Source organism: Rhamphochromis longiceps, linkage group LG19 (assembly GCF_057381845.1).
Source record: "Rhamphochromis longiceps isolate RC_006_pf linkage group LG19, R_longiceps_female_GT1.1, whole genome shotgun sequence".
Classification (NCBI taxonomy): Eukaryota; Metazoa; Chordata; class Actinopteri; order Cichliformes; family Cichlidae; genus Rhamphochromis; species Rhamphochromis longiceps.
The window spans coordinates 19,930,449-19,953,218 of NC_140575.1; the positions used below are offsets into that span (position 1 = coordinate 19,930,449).

Below are 22,770 nucleotides of genomic sequence, written 5' to 3' on the forward strand. Positions count from 1 at the left end.
TAAACATGCTTTTTTTTTTAAAAAAACAAAACAAAAAAACAGTATTTTTTTTTTGATTGTGTTGTTAATAATTATTAGCTGTTTTTGAATTATGACATTATTTTCAAACACCAAAAACTTAATTGGGGTCACTTCCATATACAGATGTGATTACTGCAGTAAATGTATGTACCTGGTTTACGCCTTCTGACCCCTATTCTTCTCAATCACCTCTCTCAAAGGAAACATCTATAGTGCTCTTTGTTGGCATGAAGCCATACTTATATTTTCTGGTCACCACCTTTTTTACTTTATTTCGATGCAAATAGGTTATCTTTTATTATCATCTTATTATCTAGACAAAGCATATGCTAGGATGCCTGGAGAGGAACTGTGATATTGCATGTGGAAGACTGGAGTGGCGACGAAGTACCTGATGGTGGTGTAGGACGTATGAGAAAGGGTGAGTGGGGTGCCACAGGGTTCAGCACTGAGACCTGTCCTTTTTGCAATAGTGATAGGCAGGTGGAAAAATAAGGTCAAGCAGCAGTGTCTGTGGACTATGATGTTCGCAGATTATGTTCCCTATTCTCCCTACTCTGTAGTGTAAAGTAGGAAGCAGGTGGAAGCGAGTTTTGAAGAGAAGAGCAATGATAGAAGTAAGGGACTGTCAGTTAGTTGGACATGTACAGAGAAGGGATAGTAGGTATACTGTAAAAACGATGATGAATATGGAGTAGCCTAGCAGGAGAAGAGCAAGACCACAGAGGAGTCGAGGATGCAGTGAAGAAAGACATGCAGACGGGGTGATGTGATAGAGGAGGATGCTAGGCAGAGGGTAATATGAAGTGAGACCATTAGAGCCAGTAGACCGAAGAAGATTCAAGAACCTTTATTTGTCACATGCATAGTTATAGGAGTACAACACGCAGTGAAATCTGTCTTGACACGCTCCTCGACTGCAAAAAGAGAACATTATATACATCCATCCATCCATCTTCATCCGCTTTATCCGAGGCCGGGTCGCGGGGGCAGCAGCCTAAGCAAAGAGGCCCAGACCTCCCTCTCCCCAGCCACCTCCTCCAGCTTGTCCGGGGGAACACCAAGGCGTTCCCAGGCCAGCCGAGAGATATAATCTCTCCAGCGTGTCCTGGGTCTGCCCCGGGGCCTCCTCCCAGTGGGACATGCCTGGAACACCTCACCCAGGAGGCGCCCAGGGGGCATCCTTGTCAGATGCCCGAACCACCTCAGCTGGCTCCTTTCGGTGTGGAGCAGCAGCTGCTCTACTCTGAGCCCCTCCCGGATGGCCGAACTTCTCACCCTATCTCTAAGGGAGAGGCCAGCCACCCTTCGGAGGAAGCTCATTTCTGCCGCTTGTATCCGCGATCTCATTCTTTCGGTCACTACCCACAGCTCGTGGCCATAGGTGAGGGTAGGGACGTAGATCGACCGGTAAATTGAGAGCTTCGCTTTTACACTCAGCTCCCTCTTCACCACGACGGACCGGTGCAGCGTCCGCATTACTGCAGCTGCAGCCCCAATCCGTCTGTCGATCTCTGGCTCCCTTCTCCCATCACTCGCGAACAAGACCCCGAGATACTTGAACTCCTCCACTTGGGGCAGGAACTCATCCCCGACCCGGAGTGGGCACTCCACCCTTTTCCGGCTGAGAACCATGGCCTCAGATTTGGAGGTGCTGATCCTCATTCCCGCTGCTTCACACTCGGCTGTGAACCGTTCCAGTGCGAGCTGGAGGCCCTCACCCGATGAAGCCAACAGAACCACATCATCCGCAAAAATCAGAGATGAGATTCTGAGGCCACCAAAGCGAAAGCCCTCCGCCACTTGGCTGCGCCTAGAAATCCTGTCCATAAAAATTATGAACAGAACCGGAGACAAAGGGCATCCCTGGCGGAGCCCATCACCCACCGGGAACGAGTCCGACTTATTGCCGGTGTTGTGCCAAAGTAGTTACCCCCGTCAAAAATTGTTTCCCCATTCACGGGAGCGCGCAAAGTAGGAGGAGCCACTTGCCCAGCTCCGTTCTGTACGCTACTTGTCACTGATCTGCAGTCGACGCGATAAAGAGTAAAAGCTGGAAAACAGCAGACTTGATGAATTTAATATTAGTTTCGTGACATTGTAATGTGCCGTGTGGAAGACAGTTTACCTTAAACTGTACACTGAAATAACCTGCTGGGAATACTTTGTCTAGAAAAAGACTTTGATACTATAATACTGTAAAACCAGATGCGATCATGGAAACACGTCGCTCTCCAGTGAATTTACACTCGGTTTACACTTTGTAGCGAAGCTATCACGAATGAGTTTATTTGCAAAATCAATCTCAGTATAACCAATAAGTACAGTAACTTTGGAGACCATGTCTTATTCACAGCAAAAGTTATGGAGGGATACAGATTTTATCAGGCTGTGTGGCATCGGCTGCCTGAATGTGTGCCCCCCCCCCCTATCTGTAATCCATATTACGGGGGTAACTACTTTGGCACAACACCTGCACCAAAAGTGAAGGGCTGACAGTTGTGTTTATATACGAACCGTAAGCGCTAATGTTGGTTAGCATCAGCTAAAGCGAGGAAGTTTGACACTTGCAGAGGCAGTGAACGCAGAGAGAGCTTAAAAACGCATTGTGGGGTTTTTTAGTCTTTGCTTCGTTGCTTCGGGATTTTTTTTTTTGCATTAAGACGTTGCACACAAAATTACAGATATAACGGTGACTTAGCTGCTCGTTGGATAAACCCATGGACCTTAGAAAAGATCAACACTACTCGGATGTAAGCACCCGTGTATAACACAATAGGCAAAATTACGCTTGCTAACCTTTCCACATCACAGGTTTCACATTAAATAAACATTTTTTCAAATACTCACCATGATCTGAGACCGTTTAAATATTTTGTTACTCTGAAAATATGGCAGTATGAAGCTAAACCTTTAGCTTGACGGCTAAAGCAGTGCTAAGATTTACACGGAAACGATCAGCGGACATCGTTAAAGTACTATTGGTCTACATTCTTCTTCTATGGTAGCAGACTGGGCAGAGTAACAGCCAACTTTAAACTGCGCCATCTGTTGGCACAAATTACAGTAGAAAACATTATTACGACAACACGTTTTTTGGGGAAAATAACAGAGATTGAAACTTTATTGATAATTTGTCCAAATTGAAAAATGCCCTCCTCCAAAAATATCATGTGACAACCTCATTGCCTTACAGAATTATGACGTCACACACATGTAGAATCTTACCACCATTCTGATCCTTTGATCCTTTGATCCAAAAACCTATAAATAGCGGTGAAGAGCAACGACTTTTAGTCCGTTTCTCGCAGCATTGATGTGTGCAGCATTGAACCGTTCGCCAGAAAAGCCTTTTGAAATATTTGGATCCTTTGCAATTCTAACTGTATCCAGACCCAAGATGTCTCAAACAAATCCAAAGGGACAAGAAGTTGACCCCTACACTCTTCCCTGGGATGAGCCACTAGACTCTTCCCTTTCCTCTCTTCCTTGGTGTGACCAAGTGGAACTAGAGGAAAAGCGTTTGGAAGAAATGGAGGATGAAGCGCTCAGAAACACCGAGAAGATTAAGTTCTTGATGGAGGAAAATGAGCAAAAGAGCGCTCAACTAAAAAAGTTGTCATACCAGCTTCAAGAAAAGGAAGCTATTATTGAGGAGAAACAACAAGATCTCCATGACATGGACAAAAAGAACCAGGAGCTCCAAGGAAAGCTTGATGAAGCCCTGCAACAAAATAAAAAACTTGTCCAAGAGAAGAAACAAGACGGCACGAAGAAGAGAGGGCTGCACAGCAATCTCCAAGAAATGGAGCTAATGTACAGTGTATACAAAAAAAAGCTTGATCGCACACTGCTAGAAAATGAAAAGCTTCTCCAAGAGAAAAGGCAACAGGAGTTAAAAGAGAAAGAAATGCATTCCAAGCTTCAGAGCATCAAGCAACACAATGAAAGCTTGCAAGGAAAGCTTGATGAAGCTCTTCGACAAAATAGAAAACTCCTCCAAGAGAAGAAAGAAGATGGCATGAAGAAGAGAGGGCTGCACAGCAACCTCCGAGACATGGAGCTAATATACAATGTTGACAAAAAAAGGCTTGATCGCACAGAGCAAGCAAATGAGAAGCTCCTCCAAGAGAAAAGGGAACAAGGAATCAAACAAAAAGAAATGGATTCCAATCTTCAGAGCATCAAGCAACAAAATGAAAGCTTGCAAGGAAAGCTTGATGAAGCTCTGCGACAAAATAAAAAAATCCTTCAAGAGAAAGAGCGGCTGGACAGAAAGCAGGGAGACATGGAGTGCCAACTCCAGCTCATGGAGGGAAACAACAGGATGCTGCAGGTAAAGTTCAATGAGACACTGCACAAATATCAAGACCTGCTTCAAGAAAGAGAACAGCTGGTCAGTAAGCAGAGAGAAGAAAAACTTCTTCTCCAGGAGTTTGAGAAGAACAACCAAAACCTGCAAGAACTTTACAACAAAATGAAGTTCAAAGTATCTGAGCTGGAAGGAGAAAATGAAAAACTACAAAAACAGGAGGCAACATCTAAAGTGCTGACAGAAAGGTTGGAAGAAAAACAAGCTGAAAAAGAAGAAGTGGAGAAAAAATGCAACAAGCTGCAGAAGCAAAACACCGAAACAATCGAGGAGCTGAAAATCCTCATCCTCGAGAAAAAGGTGCTCGTGGAAAAGCAGCTGAAGAAAAAGAAAAAACGCTTCTGCTTCTTCTGGAGGAAGAACACTCCTTCTTTCACTACTGCCAATGTCACCTCTTCTTCCCCCACCTCTATTCCAGCTTAATCCCCCCCCCCCCCCCTTAACTACTAACACCTCTCCCATCTCCCTCCCCTCTCTTCACAGTCACCCCCCAACCAGTCCCGACAGTTGACTGCCCCCTCTAGAGCCTGGTTCTGTCATAGGTTTCTTCCTTTAATTTTAAAGGGAGTTTTTCCTATCCACTGTCGCCTAGTGCTTGCTCAGAGGGGATTGTTGGGGTTTTCTCTCCTCTCTCCCTTTACATCCCACCCACCCCCACCTTTTCTTTTTTCTTAATAATTGAACAATAAAAACAATTGGCTGCTAATTAAATGTGTCAAATCAATGTCTTTATTCAAGAATACAAGAAATGGGTAATAGCTGCATGTGTGTTTGTGTGTGTGCATAATATGCATACTTTACGTGTTGGATCCAAATCCCACAAGGAATTAAATAAAACAAGAAGACAAACAAAAACAAATATTTCTCTCCCTTCCCAGGTCAGGAATCAGGATGAGGAAGAAATGAGGTCAGATCAGTGCAGGTTTTTGCACTACTGACATAAAGTTTCTGCTGATTAAAAAAAGTATGTCGATATTTCTGAAATACATTTGCAAACAAATAACTTTGACAACTTGTGTTTTTTCATAAAAGAAAAATCAGAGAGCAGAGCTGGTAAAACAGCTTAGCTCCGCAGGTTACAGGAGATCAGATGCCAAATACTTTTCATGACAGTCTTCGTTATTGCATAAATCTCCCCTTTTATCATTGATCAGTAAATCACTGCATATACATTCATCTAACCGTTATAATTTCATGAGTAAAGACTCTCAGATGACTGAATGGCGGTTTTAGTAAATGTTGAACTTTATTGTGATTTCTATTTTTAGAATCAATAGCACACATTTTGATTTAGTTTTGCAAGCTGCTGATTTCACACAGATCCACTGCCCAAACGTGCCTTTGAGTTTTTCATCATTTAACAAGAATAGGCTCAGGCAATCATTGTGTAATTAGGCTTTGGGAAGGTCTGGGGACAGGTATGATGGTGGTGGTTTTAAAGCACTGTGGCACAACAGCTTGACTCAGGGAGATGTTAAAGATGCCCGCTAGGACATCAGTCAGCTGGTCAGCACGGGCTCCGAGCACGCGTCCAGGTATATTGTCTGGTCCAGCAGCTTTGTGTGGGTTGACTTTAGTGAGAGTCCTTCTCACACTGGCCGTGGACAGGGACAGCACTTGGTTGTCTGGCAAGGGGGTGGCCCTCTATAGTCCATCTTGCGTCCCACTTAAACAAGTGCGTGTTCACACTGCCCCTGGATGTCCTGGCCTCTGAGGTTAAGGTGTACGGCTCCTGGTTGTCAACTGACCAATTTATCATGGCAAAGTCTGTGGTGGACAAAAGATAAGAGGCTGATTATAAAAATGATCCATGCACGCCTTATGACCTACAGCATGTACAGTTAACACAGCTAAATGGCTGTGAAATTGTAAAATTACTTTTGAAATAAAGCTATTCAAAGTCAATTAACTGTGACTATAATAATAGCAATGTTAGCCAGCAAACAAAATGTTAGCACTAATTAAAATAAGCTGCTAGGTGATGTTACTGTTTCAAGTTCTCTCATTGTTTGACATGTAGGGCAGATATTTTGGTGACACTGAGATTAGCCAGACACTAAACAGCAGTGTAATATCAACGCTAGATTAGATGTTTTCTAATCCGATAAAATGACATTATTCCTGTTTATAGAAGATGTTTGTCGTCTGTTTGTTTGACTGACAGGAACAGGAAATAGTGGTTGGAAATTACTGTTGGTGTTACATGAGGGTAAAGAAGGGCTTTAAGCACCTGGGTAAAAACTGGACCCATGATGAAACACTACAACAAGTACAACATATTCTTCAGTTTTAATATGTGACCATACTGTGCAGACTGCTGATGAGTTACACGGTTACATTTCATTAATCATTGTTAAACTAAAGTGGTAAGCAGTTACTTTATCCTTTCACTTAAAACTTCCAGGAAAAACACTACCTTGGCTACTTTTGTGCTTACATTTGATCTATGCTGGGTCACTACTTTTGCACTATAATGCTGCTGCTGACACCTTGGTTCACACTGACAATTAGAAAAAAGCTGATATGAAAAGAAGGATGGAAAATGCCTGGAATTTAGTTACACTTGCAAATACTGCTGCCTCCAAACTGCAAGCATCAATAAAATGTTACAGTATTGTTTTCTATATCTGTGCATATATCCTTATTGGTAGTTTTCTCGAAATAGAAGATCTTCATTTAAAAAAAAAAAAAAATCTCTGATAACATTGCTGAAGCTAGCGCCCACCCCTACTGCACGTACTGCAAATATAAAACTGATATATACTTACATCATGAAGCAGTTGATGTTTGGTTTCTGACAAATACAGTAAAGAGGTGCGTTCTCCCCCTCCATACCAGTGTTCTCAGGCACTGGTACATGGTCAGTGTCAGACACTTCACTGTCCTACAACATACCACATAGGACCACATTAGAAATGACATGTATGTAGACATGCTAATTATACCTGGCTAAATGGATGCAGTAACAAAATGTTACTTAACTACTCTAGTTATTAGTTTCCAGATGTGTGCAGTTGCTCCAGTCTTACTGACAGTATACTGTTTCAAACACCAGTGCCAACATTTTATTTTTTAAATCTTAGTATGATTCTGCACCAAGACTTGTGGCCTGTTGCTCGGTAACTTATTGTCTGACGACATTAACTACAGTTCATAAACATCATTCATTTTCTCCTACTTATTTTATTCAGGTTGTATTCCAGCTGTCATAGGGCAAAAGTACACCCTGGACAGGTCGCCAGTCTGTTGGAGGGTTATTAGAGAGACTCAGACAACCACTCACACCAACAGCCAACTAACCTAACCCCGCGCATGTCTTTGGAGTTCAACACCAGTCTGGCCGAATCACAGATAAGCAGGGTGTCTGTGCTGCAGAGCACAGCTGTGTCAGAGACTCTCGACATCAATGTAGCGTTAAGGATGCGGAGCGATGGGTGCACTAACGTAATGAAATTATGAGAGTGATCGTCATTGTCTCTATGTTGTTGCGCTCTTATTCGTATTACTGAAACCATATATCTATTCTAGCTCACCCTAAAACTGTGGAGAAAATTGATCTGTTAATAAACGTGGTCAATTATTTGGGAATGTTCTGGCAAGAATGTCGCATTCTTCCGGTGGGGAAACTAATCATAATACATAATAATTATAATAATAATAACAATAATAAATATAATCACCGGTAAAGTCAGTTAGCGAACACTACTGGCATGTAATGCCAATGACGACCATTTCACAAACTGTCGAAAATGCTCAAAATGTTGTCGGCACCAAAAGTGAAGGGCTGACAGTTGTGTTTATATACGAACCGTAAGCGCTAATGTTGGTTAGCATCAGCTAAAGGGAGGAAGTTTGACACTTGCAGAGGCAGTGAACGCAGAGAGAGCTTAAAAACGCATTGTGGGGTTTTTTAGTCTTTGCTTCGTTGCTTCGGGATTTTTTTTTTTTGCATTAAGACGTTGCCCACAAAATTACAGATATAACGGTGACTTAGCTGCTCGTTGGATAAACCCATGGACCTTAGAAAAGATCAACACTACTCGGATGTAAGCACCCGTGTATAACACAATAGGCAAAATTACGCTTGCTAACCTTTCCACATCACAGGTTTCACATTAAATAAACATTTTTTCAAATACTCACCATGATCTGAGACCGTTTAAATATTTTGTTACTCTGAAAATATGGCAGTATGAAGCTAAACCTTTAGCTTGACGGCTAAAGCAGTGCTAAGATTTACACGGAAACGATCAGCGGACATCGTTAAAGTACTATTGGTCTACATTCTTCTTCTATGGTAGCAGCCTGGGCAGAGTAACAGCCAACTTTAAACTGCGCCATCTGTTGGCACAAATTACAGTAGAAAACATTATTACGACAACACGTTTTTTGGGGAAAATAACAGAGATTGAAACTTTATTGATAATTTGTCCAAATTGAAAAATGCCCTCCTCCAAAAATATCATGTGACAACCTCATTGCCTTACAGAATTATGACGTCACACACATGTAGAATCTTACCACCATTCTGATCCTTTGATCCTTTGATCCAAAAACCTATAAATAGCGGTGAAGAGCAACGACTTTTAGTCCGTTTCTCGCAGCATTGATGTGTGCAGCATTGAACCGTTCGCCAGAAAAGCCTTTTGAAATATTTGGATCCTTTGCAATTCTAACTGTATCCAGACCCAAGATGTCTCAAACAAATCCAAAGGGACAAGAAGTTGACCCCTACACTCTTCCCTGGGATGAGCCACTAGACTCTTCCCTTTCCTCTCTTCCTTGGTGTGACCAAGTGGAACTAGAGGAAAAGCGTTTGGAAGAAATGGAGGATGAAGCGCTCAGAAACACCGAGAAGATTAAGTTCTTGATGGAGGAAAATGAGCAAAAGAGCGCTCAACTAAAAAAGTTGTCATACCAGCTTCAAGAAAAGGAAGCTATTATTGAGGAGAAACAACAAGATCTCCATGACATGGACAAAAAGAACCAGGAGCTCCAAGGAAAGCTTGATGAAGCCCTGCAACAAAATAAAAAACTTGTCCAAGAGAAGAAACAAGACGGCACGAAAAAGAGAGGGCTGCACAGCAATCTCCAAGAAATGGAGCTAATGTACAGTGTATACAAAAAAAAGCTTGATCGCACACTGCTAGAAAATGAAAAGCTTCTCCAAGAGAAAAGGCAACAGGAGTTAAAAGAGAAAGAAATGCATTCCAAGCTTCAGAGCATCAAGCAACACAATGAAAGCTTGCAAGGAAAGCTTGATGAAGCTCTTCGACAAAATAGAAAACTCCTCCAAGAGAAGAAAGAAGATGGCATGAAGAAGAGAGGGCTGCACAGCAACCTCCGAGACATGGAGCTAATATACAATGTTGACAAAAAAAGGCTTGATCGCACAGAGCAAGCAAATGAGAAGCTCCTCCAAGAGAAAAGGGAACAAGGAATCAAACAAAAAGAAATGGATTCCAATCTTCAGAGCATCAAGCAACAAAATGAAAGCTTGCAAGGAAAGCTTGATGAAGCTCTGCGACAAAATAAAAAAATCCTTCAAGAGAAAGAGCGGCTGGACAGAAAGCAGGGAGACATGGAGTGCCAACTCCAGCTCATGGAGGGAAACAACAGGATGCTGCAGGTAAAGTTCAATGAGACACTGCACAAATATCAAGACCTGCTTCAAGAAAGAGAACAGCTGGTCAGTAAGCAGAGAGAAGAAAAACTTCTTCTCCAGGAGTTTGAGAAGAACAACCAAAACCTGCAAGAACTTTACAACAAAATGAAGTTCAAAGTATCTGAGCTGGAAGGAGAAAATGAAAAACTACAAAAACAGGAGGCAACATCTAAAGTGCTGACAGAAAGGTTGGAAGAAAAACAAGCTGAAAAAGAAGAAGTGGAGAAAAAATGCAACAAGCTGCAGAAGCAAAACACCGAAACAATCGAGGAGCTGAAAATCCTCATCCTCGAGAAAAAGGTGCTCGTGGAAAAGCAGCTGAAGAAACAGAAAAAACGCTTCTGCTTCTTCTGGAGGAAGAACACTCCTTCTTTCACTACTGCCAATGTCACCTCTTCTTCCCCCACCTCTATTCCAGCTTAATCCCCCCCCCCCTTAACTACTAACACCTCTCCCATCTCCCTCCCCTCTCTTCACAGTCACCCCCCAACCAGTCCCGACAGTTGACTGCCCCCTCTAGAGCCTGGTTCTGTCATAGGTTTCTTCCTTTAATTTTAAAGGGAGTTTTTCCTATCCACTGTCGCCTAGTGCTTGCTCAGAGGGGATTGTTGGGGTTTTCTCTCCTCTCTCCCTTTACATCCCACCCACCCCCACCTTTTCTTTTTTCTTAATAATTGAACAATAAAAACAATTGGCTGCTAATTAAATGTGTCAAATCAATGTCTTTATTCAAGAATACAAGAAATGGGTAATAGCTGCATGTGTGTTTGTGTGTGTGCATAATATGCATACTTTACGTGTTGGATCCAAATCCCACAAGGAATTAAATAAAACAAGAAGACAAACAAAAACAAATATTTCTCTCCCTTCCCAGGTCAGGAATCAGGATGAGGAAGAAATGAGGTCAGATCAGTGCAGGTTTTTGCACTACTGACATAAAGTTTCTGCTGATTAAAAAAAGTATGTCGATATTTCTGAAATACATTTGCAAACAAATAACTTTGACAACTTGTGTTTTTTCATAAAAGAAAAATCAGAGCGCAGAGCTGGTAAAACAGCTTAGCTCCGCAGGTTACAGGAGATCAGATGCCAAATACTTTTCATGACAGTCTTCGTTATTGCATAAATCTCCCCTTTTATCATTGATCAGTAAATCACTGCATATACATTCATCTAACCGTTATAATTTCATGAGTAAAGATTCTCAGATGACTGAATGGCGGTTTTAGTAAATGTTGAACTTTATTGTGATTTCTATTTTTAGAATCAATAGCACACATTTTGATTTAGTTTTGCAAGCTGCTGATTTCACACAGATCCACTGCCCAAACGTGCCTTTGAGTTTTTCATCATTTAACAAGAATAGGCTCAGGCAATCATTGTGTAATTAGGCTTTGGGAAGGTCTGGGGACAGGTATGATGGTGGTGGTTTTAAAGCACTGTGGCACAACAGCTTGACTCAGGGAGATGTTAAAGATGCCCGCTAGGACATCAGTCAGCTGGTCAGCACGGGCTCCGAGCACGCGTCCAGGTATATTGTCTGGTCCAGCAGCTTTGTGTGGGTTGACTTTAGTGAGAGTCCTTCTCACACTGGCCGTGGACAGGGACAGCACTTGGTTGTCTGGCAAGGGGGTGGCCCTCTATAGTCCATCTTGCGTCCCACTTAAACAAGTGCGTGTTCACACTGCCCCTGGATGTCCTGGCCTCTGAGGTTAAGGTGTACGGCTCCTGGTTGTCAACTGACCAATTTATCATGGCAAAGTCTGTGGTGGACAAAAGATAAGAGGCTGATTATAAAAATGATCCATGCACGCCTTATGACCTACAGCATGTACAGTTAACACAGCTAAATGGCTGTGAAATTGTAAAATTACTTTTGAAATAAAGCTATTCAAAGTCAATTAACTGTGACTATAATAATAGCAATGTTAGCCAGCAAACAAAACGTTAGCACTAATTAAAATAAGCTGCTAGGTGATGTTACTGTTTCAAGTTCTCTCATTGTTTGACATGTAGGGCAGATATTTTGGTGACACTGAGATTAGCCAGACACTAAACAGCAGTGTAATATCAACGCTAGATTAGATGTTTTCTAATCCGATAAAATGACATTATTCCTGTTTATAGAAGATGTTTGTCGTCTGTTTGTTTGACTGACAGGAACAGGAAATAGTGGTTGGAAATTACTGTTGGTGTTACATGAGGGTAAAGAAGGGCTTTAAGCACCTGGGTAAAAACTGGACCCATGATGAAACACTACAACAAGTACAACATATTCTTCAGTTTTAATATGTGACCATACTGTGCAGACTGCTGATGAGTTACACGGTTACATTTCATTAATCATTGTTAAACTAAAGTGGTAAGCAGTTACTTTATCCTTTCACTTAAAACTTCCAGGAAAAACACTACCTTGGCTACTTTTGTGCTTACATTTGATCTATGCTGGGTCACTACTTTTGCACTATAATGCTGCTGCTGACACCTTGGTTCACACTGACAATTAGAAAAAAGCTGATATGAAAAGAAGGATGGAAAATGCCTGGAATTTAGTTACACTTGCAAATACTGCTGCCTCCAAACTGCAAGCATCAATAAAATGTTACAGTATTGTTTTCTATATCTGTGCATATATCCTTATTGGTAGTTTTCTCGAAATAGAAGATCTTCATTTAAAAAAAAACAAACTCTGATAACATTGCTGAAGCTAGCGCCCACCCCTACTGCGCGTACTGCAAATATAAAACTGATATATACTTACATCATGAAGCAGTTGATGTTTGGTTTCTGACAAATACAGTAAAGAGGTGCGTTCTCACCCTCCATACCAGTGTTCTCAGGCACTGGTACATGGTCAGTGTCAGACACTTCACTGTCCTACAACATACCACATAGGACCACATTAGAAATGACATGTATGTAGACATGCTAATTATACCTGGCTAAATGGATGCAGTAACAAAATGTTACTTAACTACTCTAGTTATTAGTTTCCAGATGTGTGCAGTTGCTCCAGTCTTACTGACAGTATACTGTTTCAAACACCAGTGCCAACATTTTATTTTTTAAATCTTAGTATGATTCTGCACCAAGACTTGTGGCCTGTTGCTCGGTAACTTATTGTCTGACTACATTAACTACAGTTCATAAACATCATTCATTTTCTCCTACTTATTTTATTCAGGTTGTATTCCAGCTGTCATAGGGCAAAAGTACACCCTGGACAGGTCGCCAGTCTGTTGGAGGGTTATTAGAGAGACTCAGACAACCACTCACACCAACAGCCAACTAACCTAACCCCGCGCATGTCTTTGGAGTTCAACACCAGTCTGGCCGAATCACAGATAAGCAGGGTGTCTGTGCTGCAGAGCACAGCTGTGTCAGAGACTCTCGACATCAATGTAGCGTTAAGGATGCGGAGCGATGGGTGCACTAACACAATGTAAATATTAAAGTTCTCGCCATTGTCAATATGCTGTTGCGCCCTTGTTCGTATTATTGCAACCATATCTCTAGTCTAGCTTACCCTAAAAGTTTGGAGAGAATTGGTCTGTTAATAAACGCGATCTATTGTTTGGGACTGCTCTAGCCATCACGTCGCATAAACAACTCTACTTCCGGTGGGAAAACTAATTAAGGGTAAAGTCGCACTAATAACACCTACCACTCACGTTCATAAGCATACACTATGATCACTTCCGCGCAGTAACGTTGTAATAAATATAATCCCCGGTAAAGTCAATTAGCGAACACTACTGGCATGTAATGCCAATGGCGACCATTTCACAAACTGTAGAAAATGCTCAAAATGTTGTCGGCACCAAAAGTGAAGGGCTGACAGTTGTGTTTATATACGAACCGTAAGGGCTAATGTTGGTTAGCATCAGCTAAAGCGAGGAAGTTTGACACTTGCAGAGACAGTGAACGCAGAGAGCTTAAAAACGCATTGTGGTTTTTTTTTTTGTTTAGTCTTTGCTTCGTTGCGTTGATTTGGGATTTGATTTTTTTTTTTTTTTTTTGCATTAAGACGTTGCACACAAAATTACAGATATAACGGTGACTTAGCTGCTCGTTGGATAAACCCATGGACCTTAGAAAAGATCAACACTACTCGGATGTAAGCACCCGTGTATAACACAATAGGCAAAATTACGCTTGCTAACCTTTCCACATCACAGGCTTCACATTAAATAAACATTTTTTCAAATACTCACCATGATCTGAGACCGTTTAAATATTTTGTTACTCTGCAAATATGGCAGTATGAAGCTAAACCTTTAGCTTGACGGCTAAAGCAATGCTAAGATTCACACGGAAACGATCAGCGGACATCGTCAAAGTACTATTGGTCTACATTCTTCTTCTATGGTAGCAGACTGGGCAGAGTAACAGCCAACTTTAAACTGCGCCATCTGTTGGCACCAATTACAGTAGAAAACATTATTGCGACAACACGTTTTTTGGGGAAAATAACAGAGATTGAAACTTTATTGATAATTTGTCCAAGTTGAAAAATGCCCTCCTCCAAAAATATCACGTGACAACCTCATTGCCTTACAGAATTATGACGTCACACACGTAGAATCTTACCACCATTCTTTCCTTTGATCCGTTGACCCTTAAAACCTATAAATAGGGGTGAAGAGCAACGACTTTTAGTCCGTTTCTCGCAGCCTTGATGTGTGCAGCATTGAACCGTTCGCCAGAAAAGCCTTTTGAAATATTTGGATCCTTTGCAGTTGTAACTGTATCCAGACCCAACATGTCTCAAACAAATCCAAAGGGACAAGAAGTTGACCCATACGCTCTTCCCTGGGATGAGCCACTAGACTCTTCCCTTTCCTCTCTTCCTTGGTGTGACCAAGTGGAACTAGAGGAAAAGCGTTTGGAAGAAATGGAGGATGAAGCGCTCAGAAACACAGAGAAGATTAAGTTCTTGATGGAGGAAAATGAGCGAAAGAGTGCTGAACTAAAAAAGTTGTCATACCAGCTTCAAGAAAAGGAAGCTATTATTGAGGAGAAACAACAAGATCTCCATGACATGGACAAAAAGAACCAGGAGCTCCAAGGAAAGCTTGATGAAGCCCTGCAACAAAATAAAAAACTTGTCCAAGAGAAGAAACAAGATGGCATGAAGAAGAGAGGGCTGCACAGCAATCTCCAAGAAATGGAGCTAATGTACAGTGTAGACAAAAAAAGGCTTGATCGCACACTGCAAGAAAATGAAAAGCTTCTCAAAGAGAAAAGGCAAAAGGAGTTAAAAGAGAAAGAAATGCATTCCAAGCTTCAGAGCATCAAGCAACACATTGAAAGCTTGCAAGGAAAGCTTGATCAAGCTCTGCGACAAAATAGAAAACTCCTCCAAGAGAAGATGCAAGACAGCACGAAGAAGAGAGGGCTGCACTCCAAGCTCCGAGACATGGAGCTAATGTACAGTGTAGACAAAAAAAGGCTTGATCGCACAGAGCAAGCAAATGAGAAGCTTCTCCAAGAGAAAAGGGAACAAGGAATCAAACAAAAAGAAATGGATTCCAATCTGCAGAGCATCAAGCAACAAAATGAAAACTTGCAAGGAAAGCTTGATGAAGCTCTGCGACAGAATAAAGAAATCCTTCAAGAGAAAGAGCAGCTGGACAGAAAGCAGGGAGACATGGAGTGCCAACTCCAGCTCATGGAGGGAAATGACAGGATGCTGCAGGTAAAGTTCAATGAGACACTGCACAAATATCAAGACCTGCTTCAAGAGAGAGAACAGCTGGTCAGTAAGCAGAGAGAAGAAAAACTTCTTCTCCAGGAGTTTGAGAAACAGGAGGCAACATCTAAAGTGCTGAAAGAAAGGTTGGAAGAAAAACAAGCCGTAATAGAAGAAGTGGAGAAAAAATGCAACAAGCTGCAGAAGCAAAACACAGAAACAATCGAGGAGCTGAAAATCCTCATCCTCGAGAAAAAGGTGCTCGTGGAAGAGCAGCTGAAGAAAAAGAAAAAACGCTTCTGCTTCTTCTGGAGGAAGAACACTCCTTCTTTCACTACTGCCAATGTCACCTCTTCTTCCCCCACCTCTGCTCCAGCTTAATTCCCCCCCCTTAACTACTAACACCTCTCCCATCTCCCTCCCCTCTTTTCACAGTCACCCTCCAACCAGTCCCGACAGTTGACTGCCCCCTCTAGAGCCTGGTTCTGTCATAGGTTTCTTCCTTTAAAGGGAGTTTTTCCTATCCACTGTCGCCTAGTGCTTGCTCAGAGGGGATTGTTGGGGTTTTCTCTCCTCTCTCCCTTTACTTTCCATCCCACCCACTCCCACCTTTTCTTTTTTCTTAATAATTGAACAATAAAAACAATTGGCTGCTAATTAAATGTGTCAAATCAATGTCTTTATTCAAGAATACAAGAAATGGGTAATAGCTGCATGTGTGTTTGTTTGTGTGCATAATATGCATACTTTACGTGTTGGATCCAAATCCCACAAGGAATTAAATAAAACAAGAAGACAAACAAAAACAAATATTTCTCTCCCTTCCCAGGTCAGGAATCAGGATGAGGAAGAAATGAGGTCAGATCAGTGCAGGTTTTTGCACTACTGACATAAAGTTTCTGCTGATTAAAAAAAGTATGTCGATATTTCTGAAATACATTTGCAAACAAATAACTTTGACAACTTGTGTTTTTTCATAAAAGAAAAAAGAAAAATCAGAGAGCAGAGCTGGTAAAACAGCTTAGCTCCGCAGGTTACAGGAGATCAGATGCCAAATACTTTTCATGACAGTCTTCGTTATTGCATAAATCTCCCCTTTTATCATTGATCAGTAAATCACTGCATATACATTCATCTAACCGTTATAATTTCATGAGTAAAGACTCTCAGATGACTGAATGGCGGTTTTAGTAAATGTTGAACTTTATTGTGATTTCTATTTTTAGAATCAATAGCACACATTTTGATTTCGTTTTGCAAGCTGCTGATTTCACACAGATCCACTGCCCAAACGTGCCTTTGAGTTTTTCATCATTTAACAAGAATAGGCTCAGGCAATCATTGTGTAATTAGGCTTTGGGAAGGTCTGGGGACAGGTATGATGGTGGTGGTTTTAAAGCACTGTGGCACAACAGCTTGACTCAGGGAGATGTTAAAGATGCCCGCTAGGACATCAGTCAGCTGGTCAGCACGGGCTCCGAGCACGCGTCCAGGTATATTGTCTGGTCCAGCAGCTTTGTGTGGGTTGACTTTAGTGAGAGTCCTTCTCACACTGGCCGTGGACAGGGACAGCACTTGGTTGTCTGGCAAGGGGGTGGCCCTCTATAGTCCGTCTTGCGTCCCATTTAAGCAAGTGCGTGTTCACACTGCCCCTGGATGTCCTGGCCTCTGAGGTTAAGGTGTACGGCTCCTGGTTGTCAACTGACCAATTTATCATGGCAAAGTCTGTGGTGGACAAAAGATAAGAGGCTGATTATAAAAATGATCCATGCACGCCTTATGACCTACAGCATGTACAGTTAACACAGCTAAATGGCTGTGAAATTGTAAAATTACTTTTGAAATAAAGCTATTCAAAGTCAATTAACTGTGACTATAATAATAGCAATGTTAGCCAGCAAACAAAACGTTAGCACTAATTAAAATAAGCTGCTAGGTGATGTTACTGTTTCAAGTTCTCTCATTGTTTGACATGTAGGGCAGATATTTTGGTGACACTGAGATCAGCCAGACACTAAACAGCAGTGTAATATCAACGCTAGATTAGATGTTTTCTAATCCGATAAAATGACATTATTCCTGTTTATAGAAGATGTTTGTCGTCTGTTTGTTTGACTGACAGGAACAGGAAATAGTGGTTGGAAATTACTGTTGGTGTTACATGAGGGTAAAGAAGGGCTTTAAGCACCTGGGTAAAAACTGGACCCATGATGAAACACTACAACAAGTACAACATATTCTTCAGTTTTAATATGTGACCATACTGTGCAGACTGCTGATGAGTTACACGGTTACATTTCATTAATCATTGTTAAACTAAAGTGGTAAGCAGTTACTTTATCCTTTCACTTAAAACTTCCAGGAAAAACACTACCTTGGCTACTTTTGTGCTTACATTTGATCTATGCTGGGTCACTACTTTTGCACTATAATGCTGCTGCTGACACCTTGGTTCACACTGACAATTAGAAAAAAGCTGATATGAAAAGAAGGATGGAAAATGCCTGGAATTTAGTTACACTTGCAAATACTGCTTCCTCCAAACTGCAAGCATCAATAAAATGTTACAGTATTGTTTTCTATATCTGTGCATATATCCTTATTGGTAGTTTTCTCGAAATAGAAGATCTTCATTTAAAAAAAAACAAACTCTGATAACATTGCTGAAGCTAGCGCCCACCCCTACTGCACGTACTGCAAATATAAAACTGATATATACTTACATCATGAAGCAGTTGATGTTTGGTTTCTGACAAATACAGTAAAGAGGTGCGTTCTCCCCCTCCATACCAGTGTTCTCAGGCACTGGTACATGGTCAGTGTCAGACACTTCACTGTCCTACAACATACCACATAGGACCACATTAGAAATGACATGTATGTAGACATGCTAATTATACCTGGCTAAATGGATGCAGTAACAAAATGTTACTTAACTACTCTAGTTATTAGTTTCCAGATGTGTGCAGTTGCTCCAGTCTTACTGACAGTATACTGTTTCAAACACCAGTGCCAACATTTTATTTTTTAAATCTTAGTATGATTCTGCACCAAGACTTGTGGCCTGTTGCTCGGTAACTTATTGTCTGACTACATTAACTACAGTTCATAAACATCATTCATTTTCTCCTACTTATTTTATTCAGGTTGTATTCCAGCTGTCATAGGGCAAAAGTACACCCTGGACAGGTCGCCAGTCTGTTGGAGGGTTATTAGAGAGACTCAGACAACCACTCACACCAACAGCAACTAACCTAACCCCGCGCATGTCTTTGGAGTTCAACACCAGTCTGGCCGAATCACAGATAAGCAGGGTGTCTGTGCTGCAGAGCACAGCTGTGTCAGAGACTCTCGACATCAATGTAGCGTTAAGGATGCGGAGCGATGGGTGCACTAACGTAATGAAATTATGAGAGTGATCGTCATTGTCTCTATGTTGTTGCGCTCTTATTCGTATTACTGAAACCATATATCTATTCTAGCTCACCCTAAAACTGTGGAGAAAATTGATCTGTTAATAAACGTGGTCAATTATTTGGGAATGTTCTGGCAAGAATGTCGCATTCCCACGTGTGGGACTAATAAAGGTTATCTTATCTTATCTTATCTTATCTTCTTCCGGTGGGGAAACTAATCATAATACATAATAATTATAATAATAATAACAATAATAAATATAATCACCGGTAAAGTCAATTAGCGAACACTACTGGCATGTAATGCCAATGACGACCATTTCACAAACTGTCGAAAATGCTCAAAATGTTGTCGGCACCAAAAGTGAAGGGCTGACAGTTGTGTTTATATACGAACCGTAAGCGCTAATGTTGGTTAGCATCAGCTAAAGCGAGGAAGTTTGACACTTGCAGAGACAGTGAACGCAGAGAGAGCTTAAAAACGCATTGTGGGGTTTTTTTTGTTTAGTCTTTGCTTCGTTGCGTTGATTTGGGATTTGATTTTTTTTTTTTTTTTTTTTTTTTTGCATTAAGACGTTGCACACAAAATTACAGATATAACGGTGACTTAGCTGCTCGTTGGATAAACCCATGGACCTTAGAAAAGATCAACACTACTCGGATGTTATGGAACGCCAGGACTGCCATAATGAATTAATTAAATACACCATTAAATAATTAATTAAATGTGGCAATAATTAATTAAAATTGGAATTAATTAATTAAATAAATAGTTATGACACATGTAATTAATTAATTATTGACACATTTAATTAATTATTTATGTATTTCACATTTTAATTAATTATTGACACATTTAATTAATTATTGACACATTTAATTAATTATTTATGTATTTCACATTTTAATTAATTATTGACACATTTAATTAATTATTGACACATTTAATTAATTATTTAATGATATATTTATTTATTTCATTTTGGCAGTCTTGGCGCCTGGCTCTCATCATGAAATAATTTTATCTGTCAGCCTCACCCATCAAACTCAGGGGGCGGGGTTAACGCTGATCGAGTCAAAACCATTGCTTTGGCCTGGTGGCCATTGTTTCTAGCACACAACAACCGGCATGTGGAAGCTAACAGAACTGAGCTTGGAAAAACCCTGTTTGTGTGTTACCAAATACCGTTTTAATATTTTTTTAGCCGAGAATGTAGTGGTTTAATCTTCATGTGTCTGGTCGGTTTGTCAAGATACAGCCTCTTTGCAAAAGTGTTTCGATGATTTCGGAGATGTCGTCCCAGTCTCACGGCAAAGCGTGGGATAGACCCGCTCGCCTCGCAAGCAATCCCACCGACAAAGCGCAGGCCCCGGTACACAGCTGTAGTAACCCCCGCTGACTTCTTTTACTGAGGTTATATTTATCGATGTTTTATTTCCTGATGTTCTTATGTGTCCTACGTGTTTCAGTCGCCAATTCTGAATTATAACTAACATTAAAAACATGTTTAAGGAGGAGAGAGAGCAAATAAATCTGTTTAACATCTGATCTTTGGGTTTTTGTTCAGTAATCAGCGTGACCTGTGTATAAACACATAAAAGAGATAACGTTGGTGTTTCCGTCATGTAGTAACTGCTGGCTTTAACTGTACAAAGGTTGTTCGACACTATGAAACACATATAGACTTCATGATGTTCGGCTAATATTTTTATTGTGAATATTAATCATGCTGACCTCGCTCTGTACACCACGCAGTGAGGTCAGCATATCCACGATATCCTCAGCTCCATGAGTTAACACAAAGTTTCCCAGCTGACTATCTAACTGCCAACTATTCCAGAGACGTGAAAATATACAGCATAAAGAAAAGTGTAAGAGACTCAGCAGCAGATTAGAATAACAGTTATACATTTAATAAATCACCAAATGAATCCAAGAAACGAGCAAACCTGTTCCGACAATTTGAATTTGTATTCCCTCAGCTGCAGACTCGCTGCTGTTTAAATGTTTGAAAAGGAAGATTAGATATAAAAAACGTCAAACATAGACTCAGTCTGCCTTCACATTTGATATGAGGCCAGCACGTATAGTGGCCTCAGCAGGCTATTACTGAAATACACGTGCTATATCATAAACTATGATATAAACAGGGAGGTCCTATTAACATGTTTAGTTTTAAAGGACACCTTCCTGCCTTTAGTCTCATTCATGAGCAGTATTAGTTTTCTTCTAACATCCAGAAGTCTGCACAATGTGTTTCATAGTTTGTAACAAGCCTTTGACAGGTAAACATAACATGACCGAAAAAGCAAAAAAAAAAAAAAAAAGAGAGAGAGTGTTGACATAAGAAGAGAAAATTCTCTCAATTATGGAGACAGACAAATGGTTCATTTATGTTTGATGTGTGTTTATTCCTCCCTAAATATCGTCGGTGAAGTTCGCCATGCATGTCAGATTTTCCTGCGCATTTTTATACCTCTGCCAACAGAGAGAGAAAAAAAATCACATTCTAACAGACAGCTGGTGCTTAGAATACAGTTGAATAACTATTAAAAAACAGATGATATTTAGATGATAGTTCAGTCTAACACATGTGCCAGTGAACCATTAAACGTCTGTGAAACTATGCAGTTATGAAACGTAACTTTAACCTCAGCCAAACCGATTTGCTCAGTTGTAAATAAAACAGCGAAGTAAACGTGACCCGACAGACAGAACCTGAGTGAATGAAGTCCAGCGTTTAACCACTGAGAGCTAAAACTCAGCTGAGGTTTGAAAGCTGTGTGCCGGTGATTGGACATCAGCCGCTGATAAAGCTGTTCGCCTATAAAGTGCTCTGTAAGGAAACGAGCTCCAGCAGCTCTGCGCTCGGGGAAAACACTATATTTACTTATCTTGTGCAGAAAAATGCGCTGACATTGCGTTATATCGAGCACCGGCTGCCCAGTTAAACTGTGACTATCACCAGGTAACGTAGGCGTGTTTCTTGAATTAGCAGCAGGTGTTAAACAGCTGACAGATGAGGAGGAGGATGCATGCAGGTAAACTGAGGGTCTGTTGAGCTGATCGCTGGTTTCGTGAGAAAAATGTCAGCTCGTTCTTTATGTTACAGAAGCACAGAGACACAAGACCAGGCGGAAAGAGACGATCGTTCGGTGAAAATGAGAATCTGCGAATGCAACATGTGGAACACGGAGAGTGGAATATGTAAACAAACCGGTTAACGTAACCCCCTCGGTGCACTCTGCATGCTAACTGTTAGCAGAGCTAGTGAAATCTCTGAAAACATCTGAGCACTTTTGCAAACATGTTCTATGTTGACAACCTGACCAGACATACGTCGCGACATTCGCGGCTAAAACACTGTTAAAAGTGTAGCTGGTGACAGAAAAACGGGGTATTTTAAAACTACACCACCACCATTGCTGCTTGTGATTTGATCTGCATTCTGGGATAACTGGCTGCCCCAAGTCTACACAAGCAATCGATTTTCTAGGATCGACCTGTTTTGACTTACTTTGCACGGCAACCAATCAAATGTTAGAGAAGCTGCATGGGCAGCGTTAACCCCGCCCCCTGAGTTTGATGGGTGAGGCTGACAGA

General features: G+C 41.1%; 1 protein-coding gene and 3 long non-coding RNA genes across 4 annotated transcripts; 1 reads left to right on the forward strand and 3 right to left on the reverse strand.

The window, feature by feature from the left end:
* Window positions 1-5,099: 5,099 nt before the first annotated feature.
* On the reverse strand, window positions 5,100-8,670 carry LOC146646585 (uncharacterized). Its single transcript, XR_014908899.1, has 3 exons — window positions 8,537-8,670; window positions 7,162-7,277; window positions 5,100-6,160 (listed from the first exon to the last, which is right to left on the reverse strand). It is a non-coding gene; the product is annotated as an uncharacterized LOC146646585 (long non-coding RNA).
* A 2,090-nt stretch (window positions 8,671-10,760) lies between these two features.
* On the reverse strand, window positions 10,761-14,465 carry LOC146646586 (uncharacterized). The gene is made up of 3 exons (XR_014908895.1): window positions 14,273-14,465; window positions 12,820-12,935; window positions 10,761-11,821 (listed from the first exon to the last, which is right to left on the reverse strand). It is a non-coding gene; the product is annotated as an uncharacterized LOC146646586 (long non-coding RNA).
* A 191-nt stretch (window positions 14,466-14,656) lies between these two features.
* On the forward strand, window positions 14,657-16,336 carry LOC146646587 (uncharacterized). Its single transcript, XM_085392258.1, has one exon. It carries the CDS (start codon window positions 14,737-14,739, stop codon window positions 16,129-16,131), a length of 1,395 nt encoding a protein of 464 aa, XP_085248384.1. The 5' UTR covers window positions 14,657-14,736; the 3' UTR covers window positions 16,132-16,336.
* Window positions 16,337-17,182: 846 nt separating this feature from the next.
* On the reverse strand, window positions 17,183-22,506 carry LOC146646588 (uncharacterized). The gene is made up of 2 exons (XR_014908862.1): window positions 18,474-22,506; window positions 17,183-17,475 (listed from the first exon to the last, which is right to left on the reverse strand). It is a non-coding gene; the product is annotated as an uncharacterized LOC146646588 (long non-coding RNA).
* Between the last annotated feature and the right edge of the window lie 264 nt (window positions 22,507-22,770).